General features: G+C 43.7%; 2 protein-coding genes across 2 annotated transcripts in view; one reads left to right on the top strand and one right to left on the bottom strand.

Moving 5' to 3' along the window:
- Positions 1-315: 315 nt before the first annotated feature.
- Positions 316-8,504, bottom strand: LOC310964922 (cyclin-T2-like). Its single transcript, XM_083938247.1, has 9 exons — positions 8,333-8,504; positions 7,890-7,971; positions 7,668-7,796; positions 6,856-6,916; positions 6,568-6,630; positions 6,272-6,317; positions 2,689-2,852; positions 2,414-2,484; positions 316-2,327 (listed from the first exon to the last, which is right to left on the bottom strand). The coding sequence occupies exons 1-9, from the start codon at positions 8,488-8,490 to the stop codon at positions 1,290-1,292; spliced, it is 1,812 nt and encodes a 603-aa protein (XP_083794373.1). The 5' UTR covers positions 8,491-8,504; the 3' UTR covers positions 316-1,289.
- Positions 8,505-12,145: 3,641 nt separating this feature from the next.
- Positions 12,146-21,522, top strand: part of LOC310964850 (transmembrane protein 163a) — a gene marked incomplete at its 5' end in the record, with an annotated part of 21,700 nt that continues 12,323 nt past the window's right edge. Inside the window, 2 exons of the mRNA XM_083938144.1 lie at positions 12,146-12,359; positions 14,670-14,789. Of these exons, the coding sequence (XP_083794270.1) occupies positions 12,146-12,359; positions 14,670-14,789 (334 nt within the window). The remainder of the gene's footprint in view (positions 12,360-14,669; positions 14,790-21,522) is intronic.

The raw sequence follows: 21,522 nt of genomic DNA, 5'->3' as shown, positions 1-21,522 counted from the left end.
GACTTTTGGTACAAATGAAACTTGAAGATGTCACCATGGGCTCTGTGAACATGCAATATTTAACACTATTTGCTAACATTTTATGGAACAAATTAATTGAGAAAATACAATGAGATCCAACGTTTTCAATGAAACCTTTCAAAAGTTAGAGAATAAAAACACCTTGATGAGTAACTCCTTCCACCGTTGTCACAAGTTTTGCTTTTACCAAACAATCAAAAACAGTTTCCCATGAGACGCTTAACAGAAAATCCCTGGGATGTGTAAAAAAAAAAAAAATCGCTTTTACACCTTTATTTGGGCTCCCAATACACAAATCAAGGATATGTTCATCAATACAGAGTCTGCTTTAGATCGCATGATACACTGAATGGAGGAAGGTCTGCACTGATGCAATAAACCAACAGATTGAAATCTGAACTACAGTCCTATATACACAATCTTATTTTAGAGATCTGTATTTTCTGATAGTTAATAACATTTATCATACTGTATAGCGATTGACGAGGTACAATCACGAGGCCTGTTTTTTGCCATTTTAGCCGTTATATCTTAAATGCACTTTCACAGCAGTTGTAACGTAAACGTCATTTGTAGCTCTATGATGAGTCTGCACATCAAGTTCAGGTGCGGCCTTGGAGGTCCCAATAGACAGCAAATAGACAGCGAATGGGTTCTGCCTCACATTTGTGTTGTTTTTTTCGTTACTATTGATGCACTCTTTGAAAAGTAAGCAGACCGTGTTTTCTAAGACGGACACCGAAGTTCTGCCGTCGTCATCGTCGTCCGCGTGAACGGACGAGGTGACACATCTCCACAGATAAAGGGGATAAACCCAGACAGAGGAAGATTCGCTCTTATATCAAAAAAGTTCAAGACCTGAGATTTTCAGTGGAACAAAATGTCGTTAACATACAAAAAAACAACAACCGTTAACTGTCTGTAAACTGTCGCGGTGGCTGTGAACACTAGCTTCGTCTTCCCTTTTGTGACTTAAAACATGCACATTAAAATCATAGTCAGCTCGCGCTAAGACCGTTTAAAACCTCATTCCAGTCGCCTTCTTAAAAACATGGTTCGTTTTTTTGTTGCAAGCTAGTAGTACACAGCTCTATGCATATAATTGTACATTTGACAGCTCAACGAGAATCATCGGTAATCAGTGTGTAGACACGACTGAGGATGACGCGGAAATCAGATAACTTAAGACAAATAAAATTCATTTTTTTTAAAACTCTATTAAACATGGTAATACCTTATTCTAGACAACACTGTGGACTCTCCGAGGGTTACAAGTTCATTCCTTGGGCACTTAGTAAAGAGTCCAGCATGTCAAAAGTGTCTTTGTAGTCAGTGTGTTGGCCGTTGGACGTCAGCATGCCGTTGGTTCCGTCGTGGCCGTGGTGCTCCATCATCCTCTGGCCGCTCTCCGATGCGTAGTGTGACGAGCTGATGCCGCCTTTGGAGCTCCTGCTGCTCTTGGACGAGTGGTGGTGGTGGTTGTGGTTCCCGGCGTCGGAGTGAGGCCTCTTACGGGACGAGCCGGAGGAGCCCACGTCCGGCGCTCGTATAGATAAGGAGGCGTTCTCTATTGTCCCTCTGCCGTTCCCGCTGAGGGAATAAGCGTGCGAGTGACCGTGTTTTGAGTGGCGGTGGCCGGCGTGCTCTTTGTGCTTGTCTTTTCCGGTCCCGCCCTGCTCTGAGCCCCCGTGGCGCTCTGATGAAACTTTGATTCTCATCTTGAGCTCCTCGCTCGTGGCGGAGCCGTTCTCTGCGTACGAAGGAGGCTGCCGAGCCTTTTTAGAGCTGCTCTTGTCTCTCCTGCTCTCACCCGACTGGCTGGGCTGTGGCTGAGAGCGTTTCTTGTGGTGGTGCGAGGAGAGAACCGGAGGAGGCGCGTACATGTCCGTGCTCGACTCGTCCTTAACACCGTTCTGCGTGGCCATGTCCGCCGCGTGTTTCTCTCTGTACTTTTCCAGAGTCAAGACTTTCTGTGGCCGCGAAAAAGTGGCGGCGTTCGTAGTGAGCTGCTGGTGTTTACTACTAGACCCGCCCGCGCCTTTGTGTTCGTGTTTCACCAGCGCAAAGTCTGAAAGGTGTGGCTCGGAGAACTGGTCGTAGCCGCAGCTCTTTGAATGGTCGCTAAGTGGCTGGTAGGAGGCGTAGGAGGCTGCAATGTTGTTAAGGGAGGGCATGTCTAAAGAGTCTGAAGAGGTGGAGGGGAAGAAGGAGTTGTTGACACCAGGAAGGCCATCTAAGGACGTCCCCTGGAAGGCACTGTCCACCGTTGGGCCATCGCTCTTTGGCTTCTTTGCTGCTTGAATAGCCTACGAGACACAAAATTCAACGTGAGATACTGACTTGATATCAGTCCTGCCCTCATATAGTTGCGGGACAACTGTTAATGACATACCCTCCAGTTTCGTATCCTCTTCAGTTTGCTGGGCGTCTTCTCCAGGATCTGAAGAAACTCATGTGTGAGCTCTGAAAACAGCAAAGACAACGATGCCAGTGATCACCTGCCCACACTGCGGGATCGTTTCTGACATTCTGATACTATCTGCTGACAGCTAAGAAGACTGCAATACATTGGCTACATGTGATGAGGGGGTTTTGTCAGTAGGGTTTGCTTTCTCTGCGTGTCAAACAAGTCCAAGAGATGGATAAACCAGCGATCGAAGCCCTTACCGTCCAGCAGCTGTAATGTCACGGTGCGGTCCACGTACTCCCACCAGTGTTTGCTGTCCGTAGACACGGGGATCTCCCAGTTGGACCACTTACAGGCCAGGTGGATGCAGACACACGCCACGACCGTGGGCCTGTACTGCAGGCAGAAGGTAGTGAGGTGCAAACTGCAGGAGGAGAAAAGAAACAAAAGAGAAAGATTTGACCGTCAAAACCTTTTATTCTAACGTACATTTAGACAGTTTCACAGGGCAACGTTGACATACACTCTGATTAATAGCACAGGTTTAAGGCAATACTGACAATCAATCAAACTAGTATTCCCACATCACATCCACACAGCCTTACCTTGCAGTACGGGAACATCTATGAAACCTTATGTTTGCTAGAATGTCCCTAAATGTTTCATGAGATAACATATTGAACCTGTATTTCGCCACATTATTGTGTTTTGATCTGAATTTTAAAAAGGGGGGGCATTGTAAAACATTAAAAACAGTGTTTCTCAATCTCTAAGGGAGCAATCATCTCAGGGAATCTCAACACATTAAATCAAATCTACTCACAATTTGTGTTAGTGTAAAATGACTTGACAGTACGTTTTAACTACGTCATCACTGAAACTTCACAACATCAACCAGGGGAACTTTAAGACTGAGAAACACTGATGTTGGTAGCCAAGACAAATGATTAGGCAAGAAGTTTTCTATGGTTAATTTTCTCTGCACCCTGAATCCCAAACTACACTGCAAACTGGCTCCTGTGTATTGAAGCGAAAACATGGCAACATGGTGATAAGAGTCAGGATGGGCTGAAAATGCGCGAAGTGATTATCAAGTGTAAAATCTCCACGTACGGAAAGATCAACGTCGCTGTTTGCTGCAAAGCAAAAATGACCTGAACCTGTCCGTTAATTTTAATTTTCAAGGGCCATCATCAATGGAGCAGACCAGAATGCATACGGACCCAACTGAAAAGAGCTACGACCAACGAGAACAACAAAACGGGACGTCCAACCATAGCGCTGAGCGTCACAGTGACAGCTGAAATGCCCAAATGTTTCAGAAAACATTTGAGGCAAGAAGTAGTTAATACAGTAACAGAATCTCGATTCATATTTGTTTCGCGAACCCCGGAGAGCTGCGCTGGACGGAGAATACCGGTTACATTCAATAACTACATTCTGGCGTGATCCACCCCTCCTTCAGTCCTTCACTCCAGAGCAAATGAAACACGAGCTTGCAGGTTTCTCTTCCGTTTACTTAAAAAAATGTGGTGTGTTGCAGTTTTTTTTTATTAAAGTAAAACATGTTAAACATATTAAACACTATAATTCAAATTCAAATTGCAGGAAGAAAAGGGCTGTGTAAAAGTTCAATATAGATGGAGTTATCTAGATTGTATATATATATATATATATATATATATATATATATATATATATATATATATATATATATATATATATATATAAAGCCTATGCAAAAATGATTACATAGCTTATATCAGAACTCATGTGACTCAAAAACACCAAAGGAACGTGTCATTAGAAAAAGCAGGTAACTTGAGTCAGCTGTGCTTCATATGTAGTGGTTGACCGATTTCTCAAAAATGCAAAATCTGATAGAATACAACTATTTAATAATAATGCCAAAAGAGAGACAAAGTTGCTGAACTTAAATGAACATGTATTTGATGCTGGTATTGTCTGCATAGTCTCTGTTCAGTCTGTGGCTATAACTTGCAGAATAGTTATGAATATGCAAGGAAAAACATTTTTTAAACAATAAGTCGTTGTGTTGACGGCTCCTAAAAGGCTTCACGGTACCCTCACTTACGTGTACTTGCTTAAATGTTTAACTCTTCAAGAGTAGGGACGCCCATATAGTCGTTTTTGAGCAGTTAGCTAGTCGGACTGGTTGAAGGCTTGCTACGCGGCGCCGACGTCTGCCCGTAGAATGGAGAAACTTACGCGAGGGAGATTGCTAACGTGGCTCTGCAGCAACCACACTGACACAGCTGCAGGTAGTCTCTATTAATCTGTCTTGTGAGTACAGGTGTCGACGCAAAACGACTATCTCAAAATATCATTAATCGGCTATTTAGTCACCGGACGTAATCTCAAATAACTATACTATACATGTAATAGTGCCACATGTTAATCCTCCTCATTTTTGATAGGGCTGCACAACAAATGGCTTTTTATCGCGTTATTTGTCTCACTAGCTGAGTGACCAAAGACGGGCAAAAACCAGATTCAATATGGGCCAAGCATTCACTGAGATAAAGGAGTTCAACGGCATTAAAACACACGCCCAAATGGCTACGTTTCTCCTTGATCACTAACATCACTTTCATGTGTACTTAGCTGTAACGGCTAACGCTAACTGTCAGTCAAACCTCACTAAACCTTGTTTTTATGTTGTGATTTGTCGGAGGGGACGGGTTCAAACAGATCAAACAGACTCCGGTCTCCTGTAGGCTACTGGACCGGGTCTGACCAACCTGGCAACCCACCTGCTTTTAAATATAGTTTGGTGTTGCGACTACGATCTCAAGACACTAGAAGGCGGTGTTCTGCTCATTCTCCATATTCAACCTTAAATTGTTTAATAAAATTATGTTGGAAATAATTGCCTTTGTTCATTGAACAAGCAATTTGTCATTTTTTTTTGCAGTATACTAAGCGCAGCAGAAAGGCCGACCTTTTAAATAAGTTTATTTATCTTAAGGTATATCGTTATGGCAACATTTAACGACTGTTGCCTCACATTTTCCTCACACCGTGCAGCCCTATTCTTTGACTTCTGTGATGTCACCCAGTCTTGGTGATCCACCGCTACATTATGAACATTTCTCTAGAACATTATTTTTTAATACTTTCATTAGTTAGTTATTACAGTCACTACACTTTAACTTACACTTCATTCTTTAAGCATAAACAAGCAAAATCTAACACCTCAGAGGTCAGTTTGTAAATACACCAGCACAGTAATGTCCAAATTAGGAGCCAAGTGTATATTAAGTCAAAAATCATTGTGTCGCAAATCTTTAGATCATTTCGAACACCATGTTCCCTCTTTAAAAGATACGTTACGCATGCATTATAGAACTACATTTCTGAGATGGCCATGAAAACGGCACTACCACACAGAACAAGCATTCAGTTTGCAGTATAGTTTGGCGTTTCATTGTTAGCTCTTTTAGGATGAAAAATGTGCAAAAAAAATGTCAAAAAGAACTGTGAACTATACTTACCAAAGCACTCTATAAGTTTAAGAATCTTTAGTGGCAATCTATATTCAGGCTACCGTTTCAGTTTCTTTTTAGACATATGCACTCCGTACCAAACAACCTTGAGAGGTAGACAGCACCACTACACTCCACATAGTGCATTCAACCCCTATGTGCCAACACAGAGCCCTTGTACAATACACCGCACACAGCAGCCGGGCCGGTACTTCCCCACACTGGGGGTTCCCGGCATCCAGGCGCAAACAGGGCGTTGGACACAGGAAGGGGGGCCCTGCAGGACAGGAAGCTATAGTGTGCCATTACAGTGCAATAATGGGAACAGGATAATAACCTGTTGGTAGCCATGAAATAGGAAGTCTGTGCCAAATCCTTGCTTGCTGTAAAAGAAGAAGAAATTTCAGTTTAGAACTGTGTTTATACTTTGAAAAAGCATTTTTTTTTAAAGTAGCATTAATAGTATAGTATAAGTCATGTAACTGTAAAGGTTAAAAGCTTAGTACCCAATCTAAGAAACAGCAGCACTTTAACTAAACCATGGCACAACACTGTTGTTGAAAACAGAAGGCAGTGTACAGCGTTTACTTTAGAGAGAATTAATGGTTGTTACAAAGTGAAAGAAGGATATACCTCGCACTAGCTGGGAACACCTCACAACATCTGTGTGTGGATGATCAACTGTTATTTCAAAACCTGCAACAAAGATGTGGAACGAAGACGATCAGGGGCTTGCGTGAGACATCTAGGAACACTTCATATCCAGTGTCAACATGCCCGTGTAGTAGTTAAATTACATTAGTGTACTTTTGTTGTTTGCACCACAGGAATAATGCTGCTGCGATGGCTGACTGTTGAAGCCAGTAAAGCAATTCAACACACAGAACACAATAAAATATATTAGGCTTTAATAGCACTCACCCAGCGTTTGCAGCACTATAGTTTCCAGTGCTACAAGCTCTTGTGTCTGCTGCTGGAATGCCTGAAAAAGATCGACCCGCGGACAATTTTAAAACTGCTTTCAAACGTCCCTTATCAGCGCTCCTACAAAATATAAGCGCTGACAGGCTTTCAATTTAAGAACTTCAAATAAATGGTGAAAAATCCTTTAGGAAAATTGGTTTAAATCATGCATTGTTTCTGTTCTTTATGAAGAGGATGGCATCATAAACGCACAGCTCGTACAAAGCAGGCAAAGGGGAAAGCAGGGGACACATCTGTATGGAACACCACAACTGTAACGTTGCAGCCCGTAGCAATGAGGGATTCAAATCACTATGTCAATAAAATACAACTACGTGTGAGTCCGACTGAGGATGCAGATTTAGGGAAGAGTCCTGTCAACCAAGGAGGAACGTAAGCTCTATAAAGAACACTTTGAATACAAGTTCACCAAATTCTCTTTGTCCTTTCTCTTGTGTCAACAGTTTTAATAAGGCAGACAAAGCATGTGACGTCCACTTTGTATCCCTCATTGTACCAAGGCGACAAATTATTTTCATTTGGTCTGTTAAACCTTGTGGACACAATATTCCCCGTCTTTTAATAGGTGACTCTTTTAATTGCTTGTCCACGTATTAAAAATGGCCTATTATATATAAGACAGCATTAACGCGCTGGTGTTTCAGCTTGAACACAAAACCAATCGTGCTTTCTTAAGACAGGAAGATTCTCTCCAAATCCTCCCAGTGCCACTTTAGTCAGTCACCGTCCCTTAGCCTTAGATGACTTACGTTGCTCTTAGTGTCTAGGGCAGGCTCTTGTGGGTTAATGCAGGCATGGGCTATTTTAATGACATGCTCCAGCTTTCTGGGCTGCTCTTCAACTTTTGCTGCCAGGAACAACGTAGTCTGAGAAATGACCTACACAGAGAGAGAGAGAGAGAAACCTCAGTCAGTCTTCACAGTGGGCACCACAGTAATTATGGGATCAGCCAACACTGCAGTGGTACTTACGTTTCTATGGAATTTGCTGAAGGAGTGGATCATATAAAACCTGTGCATATATACTATAGCGGTGTTGATAATCAGTTGAGACCTGGGGGCACGGTTAAGGCGTAAAGCGTGGACGATGTACGGTTCATATAAACTGACTGTAACAGCTTTGGTGCATGAGCCTTGACACATTAGCATCGAGCTAGCTTCGAGTTAGCAAAACGTGCACCCTGCAATCGCACAATCAAATCATTGGTTTAAACATAAAAAGAGGTAATAGCCCGTGTTTAGCGTAGTGTTCCGTTATAATTAAACATAAAACCAGTGTCAGTAACCATGAATCGCTGATACCGTTTGACACAAAGCTAACAATAGACTCTGAAGTCAGAAGAGACAAAACAATAGCTAATGCTAACTGGAGCTAACCCGTCTGTGGGCCAGCTAGCCTTCTCCAGAAAGGATACACGTTGAGTCTCTGGCCTATATCTTGGATTAAGTTGGCCGCCTGCTGCCGGTAAGAGAGCTCCCTGTCGGCCTCTATTCCGCCGCGTCGAGACGGCGTGTTTTCGAGCTGCTCCCGGGTGAAGAGCCATTTCGTAGAGGGTCCCCGGTGCACCGCCATTACGCTCCCACAGCCAAGCCCGACGGTGTTAGCATCGGGGAGGGAGCGGGGCGACGGGGGCACCGGAAGGACGAGATGAGCAGCTGAGGCTGGTGAAACCGGTTACCCTGTTTCCGGACAGCGCCACCTGTGGTCGGCGGTGCAAACAGCCATCAGTGATGGGGCCTAAGCTGATTTAGACTGCTACTACAATAATAGTGAAAGTTAAGAATGAGTAAATTACATTTTCTCATAGATTTGCCTTTCTGTGTTTACATTATTGCAATTGTTCCTGATCCTCAGAGCTTCTCTCCTCTCTGTCTGTATCATTCATGTCTCATCAATGCATGTTACTAATTCACTTCTTCCCCAGAGTTGTTTGTGCTTTGTCGTCTCTCAGGTCTCTGCCGTGGTCCTGCATGACGCCTCCTGCTGCTTTTATCACTATTACTTGGGCGGCTGTGGCTTGGTGGGAGAGTGGGTCGTCCTCTGTTCTAGAGATTGGTGGTTCGATCCCCATCTCGCCCCGGTCCACATGTCAAAGTGTCCTTGGGCAAGACACTGAACCCCGAATTGCTCCCCGTGCTGCGCATGGATGTGTAAATGTGGTGTGTAAAGTTAGATCAGATTAGATGGTATGTAGATGTCCACTGCCATCAGTGTGAATGTCTGTGTGAATGGGTGAATGTGACAAGCACTGTGAAGCGCCTTGAGTAGTCAGATGACTAGAAAGGCGCTATATAAGTACAAGACCATTACTCATATATACTGTCATTAGTTTTATAAATTCTAAAATCTGTAGCCATAAAAACAACATCAGTAATATTACCGTACCATCTGTGTCTCTGCGCTCTACCCGCACCAAGTGTATTTTTTAATACTGTGCTTTCAGCATTTGTTCATGTTGATGGTAAAATATCTCCCTATTATTTGTCACATGGCCTCTACATAATGGCTGAATTCCTGGGGACAAAGACATTAAGATCAACATTTTAAAAGGACCCGACCACAGCTGAAACTGTAATTCATTAAACATGTGGCCTCCTAATGCATTTCAAACACGTCTTTATTATCTTCATTCAAAGCATACCATCAGATTTGGCCTCACATGGGCTGAGCATCAGACATTTCCAATGTGGCACCCCATGGTGGCGCATCCTCTGGCCTGCATTACTCTCTTTCTACCACTAAATGGAGGCAGAGACCAAGAACAATCCAAGCTCGGCAGTGAAAACTCCCTCCACCCAAAGTGATCTAGCAAAACAAGGGAAATGTGAAGTTCATTAATAGTTCAAATAGTCAAATAAATAGCAAATAGTCTACACATTTGCGTCTTCCCCTGCGAGTTCACCTGACCCATGTCAGTTCCCTGTTTTAATGACAATGGCGTGCACAGACCTTTTGAAGGTCAGGGGCAGAAAAAAAGGGCACATATAGAGTGTTCTCGCCACTAAAGAGGACACTTTAGCACACGTTTTGGCTCCATGGAGGAACTTTAGCACATGTTTCAGCTCCTATAAGTAAATTTAGCATGCATTTTGGCCCCCATGGGGGCACTTCAGCATGCGTTTTGGCTTCTATAAGGAACTTTAGCATGCATTTTGGCCCCCATGAGGACACTTCCGCATGCGTTTTGGCTTCTAGAAGACACTTTAGCATGCATTTTGGCCCCCATGAGGACACTTCCGCATGCGTTTTGGCTTCTAGAAGGCACTTTAGCATGCATTTTGGCCCCCATGAGGACACTTCAGCATGCGTTTTGGCTTCTAGAAGGAACTTTAGCATGCATTTTGGCCCCCATGAGGACACTTCCGCATGCGTTTTGGCTTCTAGAAGGAACTTTAGCATGCATTTTGGACCCCATGAGGACACTTTAGCACGCATTTAGCACGCATTTCGGCCTCTAGAAGGAACTTTAGCATGCAATTTGGCCTCCAACAGGACACTTTAGCACGCATTTTGGCCCCTAAAAGGAAATTTAGCATGTATATTGGCCCCCATGAAGACACTTTAGCACACATTTCGGCCAAGAGGGCACTTTAGCACGCGTTTCTGCTCTTAGAAGGTACTTTAGCATGCATTTTGGCCCCCATGAGGACACTTCAGCATGTGTTTCAGCTCCTAGAAGGCACTTTAGCATGCATTTTGGCCCCCATGAGGACACTTTAGCACGCGTTTCGGCTTCTAGAAGGAACTTTAGCATGCATTTTGGACCCCATGAGGACACTTTAGCACGCATTTAGCACGCATTTCGGCCTCTAGAAGGAACTTTAGCATGCAATTTGGCCTCCAACAGGACACTTTAGCACGCATTTTGGCCCCTAAAAGGAAATTTAGCATGTATATTGGCCCCCATGAAGACACTTTAGCACACATTTCGGCCAAGAGGGCACTTAAGCACGCGTTTCTGCTCTTAGAAGGTACTTTAGCATGCATTTTGGCCCCCATGAGGACACTTCAGCATGCGTTTCAGCTCCTAGAAGGCACTTTAGCATGCATTTTGGCCCCCATGAGGACACTTTAGCACGCGTTTCGGCTCCTAGAGGGCACTTTAGCATGCATTTCGGCCCCCATGAGGACAATTCAGCATGCATTTGGGCTCCTAGAAGGAACTTTAGCATGCATTTCGGCCCCTATGAGGATGCTTCAGCATGAGTTTGGGCTCCTAGAGGGCATTTTAGCATGCATTTTGGCCCCCCATGAGGACTCTTTAGCACGCATTTCGGCCCCTAGAAGAAACATTAGCATGCATTTTGGCCCCCACGAGGATACTTTGGATCATGTTTTGGCTCCTAGAGAGCACTTTAATAGGCGTTTCAGCTCTTAGAGGGCAATTTAGCATGCATGTTGGCCCCCATGAGGACACTTTAGCCAACCCCGTGCACGCCACTGCAGAATGGTCTGCATGCTTATCAAATAGGCCTGGGACTGTATTCCCAAGGTAGTGTGATCATTATTCCAACCGAAAACATTAGCATAAAATATAACATTTGTATGAAATCTATGTGACCGGTTGCAGCTCACGCGGACAAACTGCTGTTCCTAATGTATTACCACTATTCCCTCTCAAGCAGCGCACGTGACAGGTGAGTAAAGGGTCTGTCTGCATCCTCCGGCTCGCGCAACTCGCTCGGGACAGATGTTTTTGTTTTTCTCGTGGAGCGCAGAGCGCGCGGCACAACGCCGGTTTCGGTCGACTCCTGCGCGAGCACAGGTCTCGTGAACCCCACAGGGCTTAAGTAATTAGAGTCCAGGTGTAGCTTTTCCACCACGTCGCGAACAGGAGCCCGTTGTAAGTGTTTTTTTTTTTGTATCTATCGTTTGCGCAGACGGAGCATCCCCGCTACAACCTTTACAAATAAATAGCTGCACACAGACACCCCTAAATCATTAGGTGCAGGCTTCTGTCTGTATGAATAAAAATATTTTTTTGTTTAGGTGACAAATACAGTAGGCGTTTGTTTTGAAGTTCGCGTCTCCTAATTTCCGGTTTTGTTTCGCCTCTCGTGTAATTTGGCGCTACTGGACTTGCAGCCCTGCACGGAGTCTCCCTCCCTCCCTCCCTCCCTGTCTCCCTCTCTGTCTCCGGGTGTCACCCCCCAGTCGAAAGCCTGCACTTCTCGCCCAGGTGTGACATTTTCCGAGTGCCTCATTGGAACCGCAACCTGCCGAGAAGATGACGGACTCCACAGCGACAGAGTCAACCGCCGTCCCGGACCCGCTGGTAATAGACCCCACGGCGGTGAACGGCCAGTGCGAGCAGGCGGACACCCAGCAGCAGGAGCAGCAGCAGCAGCAGCAGCAGCAGCAGGGGCCCGGCGCAGAAAGTCAGGCACAGGGTTTAAAGATGGACCAGGAGATGAAGATAACAGACAGCATAGAGGACGGAGGTAGGCGGTGTGAAATATGTGGAAGTTTGGGCTTCACTGGATGCCCCGTGGCCAGAGCGCACACTGTGCGTAAAGCCATGGAGAGTAATCCAATGTATGTTTTACTGTGATACGATGGGAATCTGCTGACACTTGTATGCCCTCACAGTGTACTGAAAAGGTTGCAATCTTTTCCCCCCAAATGTTCCAAGGAAATAAGATGTCTGTGGGGGAGAGGTGATGTAACTGATGTCTGACACCTCAGTTATGGTCAGTAGGATACATTATGTACAGAGCTGGGTAGAAATGAACCACAGAGTATTCTGTCAGACATCAGACTTAAAATACTGCTGTGATTGCAGGTTTTGTGAATAAATCAGTGCAGTGCCACAAGCGAGACTTTGAACAGTGACAGGTGTCTTACATCTTACATATGGCAAAGTAGAAAGTGTGCTTTTATGGTTTTCCTACACTGCACACTCCCAAGTAAACAGATATTCCCCTAAAGATACAGTTCTGTCCTGTTCATTTAGGCAATATCTTGAAACCAGTAACTGTAATAGCAAGGATGTGTTTTTCAGATCCATCTTTGATTGTATTTTATTATTAGAATGTTTTGGATTTATCAGAACACCCTGCTCTTATTATATCCGGCTGCTACACAACAATCCTGTAACCGACTAAATCAAAAAACATGATGTTCATTTGAATAAGTAACCGAAGCACATTTCTGAAAATGCAGATTGAAAACTCACCTGTTCATACTGCACCGTGTTACATAAATCAATAAAAACGGATATTAAATGAAATAGTTGTAGCACTCAGTGCAGTTTTTATAAGTTTTATGTACTCTCATGATTCTTTTTGGGTTGTATCTTCCTGGTTGAATGCACTTATTGTAAGTTGCTTTGGATAAAAGCGTTAGCTAAATGAATATACGATAAAGTAAAGTCATTTCTCACCTCTGCAAGTTCATTGTCACACCAACGTGCAAGGTGCAAAAAGTGGAAACTAGCTGCCTGGAAAGTGTGAAAGACGCAATTTATTTATTTATTTATTTTTTTTTTGGGGGGGGGGGGTCTAGAGGACAGAACTACTGCGGGAAAACAAGTTATGTTTAAAGGTCCCATAATGTAAGAAGTGTGATTTCCATGCCCTTTTTTATGATAAAGCAGGAGGACGTGCTTTATAAATAATGCAAAAGTATCAAAATCCTCACTTCACAGAGAAATGCACACTGGCCGTATTCAGAAACTGTGCCTTTAAACGAGCCGTCAGGACTTCTGTATGGTTGTGATGTCACAACTATAATGTATGCAGGTAGAACGTTCCGTTATAGTCATTCCCCGACTGCAATGACAGTGCAGATGTGGAAGACCAATCAGAGCAGATGGGGCTTTTTCGGGATGGGGACTTAAAGAGAAAGACACTAAAATTGAGCGTTTTAGACTCAATGGGCAGATACAGGTATATTCAGATAGACAATAGGAGAAAAACGTTTTTTGAACTTTGAAGCAGTAGTAGAAGTAGAAACCCAAAGTATGAACCTGAAAATAAGGGAAATAATATGTTGCACTTTGAAGATTAAAGTGTAACATATTAAAACATCGGTGCAGCGCAATCTCTTATTATTTTGAAGTCCCTTTTAAAGACCCACCTTTTCCCCTTGCCTTCGATTAGTGTCTCCTTTAAGTGTCAGCGCTTAGTTTTCCTTTTAAATGTTCTCATCATTTTTCAACTATCTTCATTCCAATGTTTACCACACTTTGCACTTTGTTGTTTATTTGGCGCGGCTCAGCCATTTATAAATGTGCTATATACTGTAAATCAAATTTGACTTTACCTTGGGACACTTTTGGCTTGAGACTCCTTACAAAAAAGGACCACCATGAGTTGAAGTTTGTGATTTTAAATGTGAAATGTATTGACAGCTTTTGGATGGATTGCCATGAACTTTGGTCCAGACACTCATGTTCTCCTCAGGATGAATTGCAATCACTTTCCAATCAAAATTTTCTATTTGCCCAATGCTTTTAGGACTGAATCATTAACGTATCACACTCCCATCTGTCTCAGCTGTACTTTGTGTGAAGTGCTAATTAGCAAATGAACATTAAGCGATAAACACCAGGATGATAGCATTGTCATTGTGCGCATGCGCATGCTAATTCTATGTATTCCAGAAATATACAATAACTCATATAAGTCCGTTTGATTCTCATCCATTTACAATAATACATGCATTTTTTTAAATGTGGAAACTGAACTTAAAAGCAATAAAAGAATGATCCGTATATTGTGTGTCACTGTGCCCTTCGTTGTCGCCTGCAGGTCTTCTGGAGAGCAGCATGCGCCTGAAGCCTCATGAAGCACAGAGTTACCGCAAGAAAGCTCTGTGGGTGTCGTGGGTGTCCATTGTGATCACAATCATCCTGGCCATCGCTGCTTTCAGTGAGTAACACTCCTTTGATAACGGCTCCCCTGGCTCACCGGAAACTTTTTTACATTTCCGGTCAAACTCATCTACACAAAAAAAAATTCAAAGACATATGCCTGCTGTTTGGTTTGTCAGTTGAAGGACAGGTTTTTTAATTACTGTGACACCCTGTTGATCAATGTGATACCCGGCAGCCTGAAACAGCAGCACTTAAAACAAAAGACAACACGAAGGACAACTGATGCGAACATGCTGCTCTGACAGTCTACACTCCACTCCTAAACCTCCCACCGCTTCCACTTCAAATGACTATTTCTCTCAGTTAAGAAAGCAACATAAAACATTGGCGCTGCCAAGAGTGTGAACTCAACCTTGAAGTTTTGTTTCCTCCAGAGGCAGAACTCTGAGTCGGTTGCGTTGTGTTTTTTTCTCTCCGCGGATACGATGACTCATTCTGAGTTTGTCTCCGAGAAGAGGAAAGGAAAAAAGGGCCGTTTCTCTGACTTTTAAAACACTCTTTGAATCTAATTTGGGATAGAAGTGATTCGCTTTATAGATCTAATTCAGGTTACGCTTCATGGTGTTATTTCAATTTGTGAGATTGGATTTCATTTCAAAGAATATATTCAGACGTTTGACAGACTGGGGGACATTTAGAGAAGAAGGTGTGTCAGATATCTCAAACATGAACTAACATCTGTCAGGTGGTGCTTGAGATGATGAGTTTTGATGAGTCTTGTCTTAGGGCACACTCACAATGTCCATCCGTACCGTGCCCAAGCAAGTTTCACAGCTAAAGTCTAGTTCGTTTGACCAGCGCCTTGGAGCGGTACGCTTGCCGACCACAGACCGTTTTGGAGAGGTGGGCTTTTGTAAAGCACCTTTGCACGTGTACGAGCACGAGCGTGCGCAAGTGTACAAGCACGAGCACAAGCACGAGTACGAGCACAAGCACGAGTACGAGCACAAGGCCTACGGCGGTTCTAACGTCATTTTATGTGCTCCTGTTCGGACATAGAAAGAAGAAGGAGGGACCATGCGCGGACATTTAAACAATGGCGGGGAAAGGTTCACGTTGGTGTGATGCGGAGGTGGAGTGTTTACTGCAGATTTGATCGATGAAAATATTCAAAAACAGTCGACAAGACGCACAAAAACTCTGAGGTCTATGGAAAGATTTGAAAACAAAGTGACGCATCGCGATGACGTCGATCAGTGCGTGTGACGTGTTAAGGCGTGATGACGTATAGGCAGCAAGAAGCATTCACTGAGGCCCAGGTAGTGTGAGTATAAACGGGCCTGGGGCGCGGGGGAGAGGGAGGGGGGACAAGTAAACTAAAGCACGGGGCATGGTACAAACAGAAAGTGAGAGTGCGCCCTTAGAAAACATGTCCCAACCCTGCTGCTATATTCAACTGATGCTTCTTCCTCCTCTGCAGTGAATGCACATCAGTGCTCGACAGATGCAAATGTAAAGAGGACACGCTTTGCTGCAGTGTAGCTCATCACCTCAACATTGGTGTGCAGAGAAGAAAGACGCACGTAGCATGTACACAGAGCTCCATCATGACCCCACATACTTCTGTGAATAAACGTTCATTTAGCCTGCAGAGAATAGACTTTCCACTTGTAAACCGGACATTTCTCTGCACTGAACATCTTTTCAGGTAATGTCTATTTTCGACATCTGAAATCACGTCTCTGTAGTCCCGCAGTGGTCTCACTTGCTAACCACGGCGTGTCTGCTCTCACTCATAAATGAAACATGGCAGTGCTGGCAAATGAGCTGCAGAAATGAGCAGAGGAAGAGATGAATGAGGTCGATGTAGCAGTAGTGATCGCGGTAAACAGGGATCTGATTTGCAGTCAGTGTCATTACACACACACATAATTGTTCTGCTTCGATTTCGACGCTCTCTAGAGAGAGACACGCGGGAGTGAAGAAAACCCAGTGCTTCAATAATGAATCAGTCTTGATTGAGGTTGAAATTAAGAATTGGAATTCGATTTGTTGGCACACGTCAACCACTTGGGTTAAAATTACGAGAGCAACCTGGAGAATGGTTGGAGCGAAGCGGCTGAAGGACGGGGACCTTTGGATTTGGAAATCGGAGCCCCTTCCTGAGTTCAGTCCGTGTTGTTTCAAACATTTCGCGCACTTCCTGTTCTGATAAGGAAACGCTGGTAGAGACGCAGGGGAGCTCTGACCTTCTTCGCTGTCGTTTGTGTGTTAAGTTGATTAAGCTGTGTTTTTAGAGGTTTGTTCATTGCAAATTAGAGAATCCTGTGGTGTTGCCTTTAATTTTGTCACATAAATGGCAAATGTTATTATTGATCAGTAACTATTTTATCTTTAAATTCAATACCATATCATTTAATCATTTCAGAATAGTGTTATGCTCATTTTGTTGTGTTTTCTGAGGTTAAAGGTCCCATATTCTGCTCATTTTCAAGTTCATATTTGTACTTTTGGTTGTTGACATGCGTTAATATTCAAACCATTCTTTTTCTGTCTACACACAGAGAACTGTCTGTCTTAATATACCAGTATTTACCCTCTGTGTGAAGCGCTGCATTTCCGTGCCTGTCTCTGTAAGACCCCCTCAAGGAAAAGCCCCGTCTCGCCATCTCTGCACCGTCATTGCATCCAGGGAATGACTGTAACGTTACTGTAGCTGCACTTTCTACCTAAATATAGTAAAGTTGTGACATAACTACCATGCAGAAGTCCTCAGCTCGTTTAAAGACGCAGTTTCTGAATACGGGCTGTGTGAACATTTTGATACTTTCACAGTATGCACACTTTGACCTGCTTTATAATAAAAACAAAAAAAAAAGGCATGGCAAATCTCACTTTTTACAATATGGGCCCTTTACTGTTATACCATATTTTACATTACTGCAGCTGATGCTCACATCTAAACAGTTTTGTTGCAGTTTACAACACCATAGATTCAATACACTGATCGTGTCGTCTCTGTCCAAAGCCTCCTTCCCTTCTACCTACAGCGTCCTATTTGAAGCTGAAAATTAACATTTATTAGGTAACAGTTGATGATCACTCGTTAAACACCTTCTCTAAAACTGTTACCGGCTGTTAGGAAGAAAGCCAGCCAATCCCATTGTAAATAAGAACGTGTTTAGTGGGCAGAGAGCGTGTGAGAATCCTGTAATTAACCAGCTGTTAGCATCACACGCCGTTCTCCACTGACATGTTTCTACAAGGAGCTTCTTGCTTAAGGTAACATCATTAAGTAAGCCACACAAATAAAACATATTTCAAAGGGAGAAGTTAATGGACTCAGGATGCAGAAAGAACAGTAATAACACCATCATCCTGGTATATCTGCCCATCATTAATGGGCTGAGTTATAAAGAGATAATAGGTTAGTCCAGTTTGGTCCCTAATGTTGTCTGTTTAGAGAATATGAGATTAAAGTCATGGTTAGTGTCCCGGTAGCATCGTTTAGATATTAAATAGAACATGCTGGAAATTCTACTCTTTTTTTTTTAGCACAAAGCAGGCTGATTTATAAAAAACATCTTTCATTTCTCTTATCCAGTCCCCAACACCTGCCGCTGTTCCCTGTCGACGCAACACGATGACAGAGTGATAGCCGCAGAGTAGCACGCTCTGTAAAACATTAGCATTACTCAAACATGACACAGACTTCTACTTTACCCATATCAGAGTGTGTGTGTGTGTGTGTGTGTGTGTGTGTGTGTGTGTGTGTGTGTGTGCGTGTGTGTGTGTGTGTGTGTGTGTGCGTGTGTGTGTGCGTGTGTATGTGTGTGTGTGTGTGTGTGTGTGTGTGTGTGTGTGTGTGTGTGTGTGTGTGTGTGTGTGTGTGTGTGTGTGTGTGTGTGTGTGTGTGTGTGTGTGTGTGTGTGTGTGTGTGTGTGTGTGTGTGTGTGTGTGTGTGTGTGTGTTATTGGGTTGTCCCTATCGGGGTCGCGGGGGGGGGGGACTGGAGCCGATCCCAGCTGACATTGGGTGTGAGGCGGGGTACACCCTGGACTATCGCAGGGGTTATTGGGTCAGTGGTGGTAAAATAGCATTTTATGGGACAATTCCCAGATGAGGGGGTTCACTATCACTTTAAGAATAAGATAGTAAACTAAAGTAAAAAAATGCTTTTAACATCAGTTTACAATGTAAGGGATTCCTAACTCAACTGACTCTACTTTAGTTAAAGGGAAAGTCTGATATTTGGCAAATACAGGACAGTAACACAAGCTCGGCAGGACACTTTCAGTCTGAACTGTCCTGTTCGGATCCAACTGAAGCAGATTTGTTGTTATGTGACCCACGATGTTTGCAATCCTTCCTAGAATGGAACGAGAATAGTCGGACTGAGTAGAATGAATGAAAGTGTAATCGAGCCACTTGCTGCAGCTTTAATAACAAGGCTTATGCATTGCTACAACAGCACAGCGAGACAGTGAGACGAACACCATCAGTCCACAAAGTGTAAAAACAACCTTGACAGCAAAATGTTTCACTGATAATATGCATAATGCAGCTCCAGAAACCGCCAATAAACCCACAGAGCCCGGATGGCGTTTTATCTTCTGTTCTCCTGCTTCTCTTGTCAGATGTGACAAGAAGGGAGGGCGGGGGAGATGAGACCCTGTGTGTGTGTGTGTGTGTGTGTGTGTGTGTGTGTGTGTGTGTGTGTGTGTGTGTGTGTGTGTGTGTGTGTGTGTGTGTGTGTGTGTGTGTGTGTGTGTGTGGATGTGTGTGTGTGTGTGTGTGTTTGTGTGTGTGTGAGATAGCACGATGCCATGCCGGAGCTCTCTCCCCGCTGCCACCCACCCAGCTTTCTTGGGAGCCAATTAGCCCACGCCGGGCTCAGCTTTGACGACCGCAGAGCCGCGGCAGACTCATTTACACGCAATTTCTTCTTCCTGCTCCTAATGAAGGAGCTAGGAGGAGAAAAGAGGGGAGGAGGGAGGAGGAGCATGCATTTGACGCTTACAGGCAGATCTGTGGGGTTATCTCTAAAAGTTTTGCTTGCAGGTGCTCCCATTGTGATGATAGTAGATGGGTTTGTGTTTCAATCGAATGAATCTGCATCCATTTCCTTTTTTTACCTTTCTATAAGGCACTTTGTTGTTGTATCTAACCATGCGGTGTATCAAAGTCCTCTACATGTAAACAAATGAAGAAGCGCGTCACATTTTCCTTGTTATATCAACTTTGGCAGATGCACGGTACTCCAGTGTCTACGCAGTCCCTCCCTATCTATTGAGCTTAAGTTGAACAGGTGTCAGGTTGTGTTTGCTGTAGCATAAGTCTGTTACCACACTGAGAGCTGAAGCACACAGGGTTTGACGTCCTATCTAACAAGTAAAATACCTCCACCCTGGGTGTTTAAAGAAGAGATTAACCATGTCGTGTACTCTGTGATCTCATTCCTGATGCTACACTGTATACTACTGTTGATGTAGGCTACCGTGCACCATGATATGTACATGACGTGATGAGACAGAAGTTAAACTAGCTGGGTTCCACTAGTTTTGCAACCCCAATTGATTTTACAACAAGAACGAACAACATAATAAAAGGATGTACTACATATAAGCCAGATCATCCCACCCTTCCTTGCACACACACTTCCCTTTCAGGTCACCTCCTTGAGAGTATGTACCTAATCAGATGGAAAAGGGATCAATAGAAACAGAAGACAAAAATATATAAATAAATACAAGGACAGCAGCAGAGAAGGCAGTCAATTTATTTTCATTTAGTTGAAAGAGCGGGATGAAAATAGAAATTAAACAACTCACACTACAGTTGAGTTCAAACGTAATTTGAATATACGAGGAGTATGTAACTCTCCAGGCTTTTATCTTTTCATGTGGCGTACGTGCTATTAACTCATCGGTCCATCCAGCAGATGTAGGTGGTTCCCCAGAAGAGGTGGTTGTTCATCTTTTCAGTCAAATGATATGCATTTGCTGGCCGTGATAAGGGCCCAGTCGGGTTCCTCTTGGCTCTGCGGGGATGGTTATTCCTGACGTCATCATTAAGCACCTTGAGTATAGACTTCCAATATGGATTTAGACATGGACAGGCCCAGAACATGTGTAGCAACGTCCCTTTACCAGTTTTACATCTCGGGCAGAACTGGAGGCACCTGTCAGGGATTTAGTATATTGCCCGGTATTAAAAGAGACAGCGCTTCCCAGCTCACTTCTTCAAAAATACAGTCAATGTGGAAAGTCAGAAGGGTTCTATCTTTAAACCGATTTGCAGTTCTGATAGTTTTGTGATAGCATCTCTAAGTCCTTCAGGTAAAGAGGGACTCATGTGAAGGGGGGATTTGTCATAAATGGATTGAAAACAGCCTGTTTTCTTCAGAACGTGTTGCCAAATCTTATCTCTGTATGGACAGTGACAGGGTGGGAAAACATGTCCTCTCATCATTTTAAATGGCATACAGTTATATTGTTCATGCAGTTCTGGTTTAGCAGAGTGTACCTTCGTGTCAGTGGTGGACTTCTGTTGATAGTGATGGTTGTCTAGCAAAAGTGTGCCGGCCTTTAACTTCTAACATTCATAGCACATAGTATTGATGATGGTATTAATGCTTCTTTAAAGCATTGGAAAATGTTTTGTGTGGCTTTTTACTGCGTGTAGAAAAGTGGTTTGTCTTTAACGTTTCAGCCAGTCTAAGCTTGTTTAAATGGTCTCTGGGAGTTAAAATGCTGCCTAATTTCAGCGCAAACCTTTAATGTGTAAAC

This window comes from Echiichthys vipera (genome assembly GCF_963691815.1).
Source record: "Echiichthys vipera genome assembly, chromosome: 23".
Taxonomy (NCBI): domain Eukaryota; kingdom Metazoa; phylum Chordata; class Actinopteri; order Perciformes; family Trachinidae; genus Echiichthys; species Echiichthys vipera.
This window is presented reverse-complemented; position numbering and strand designations above follow the sequence as displayed.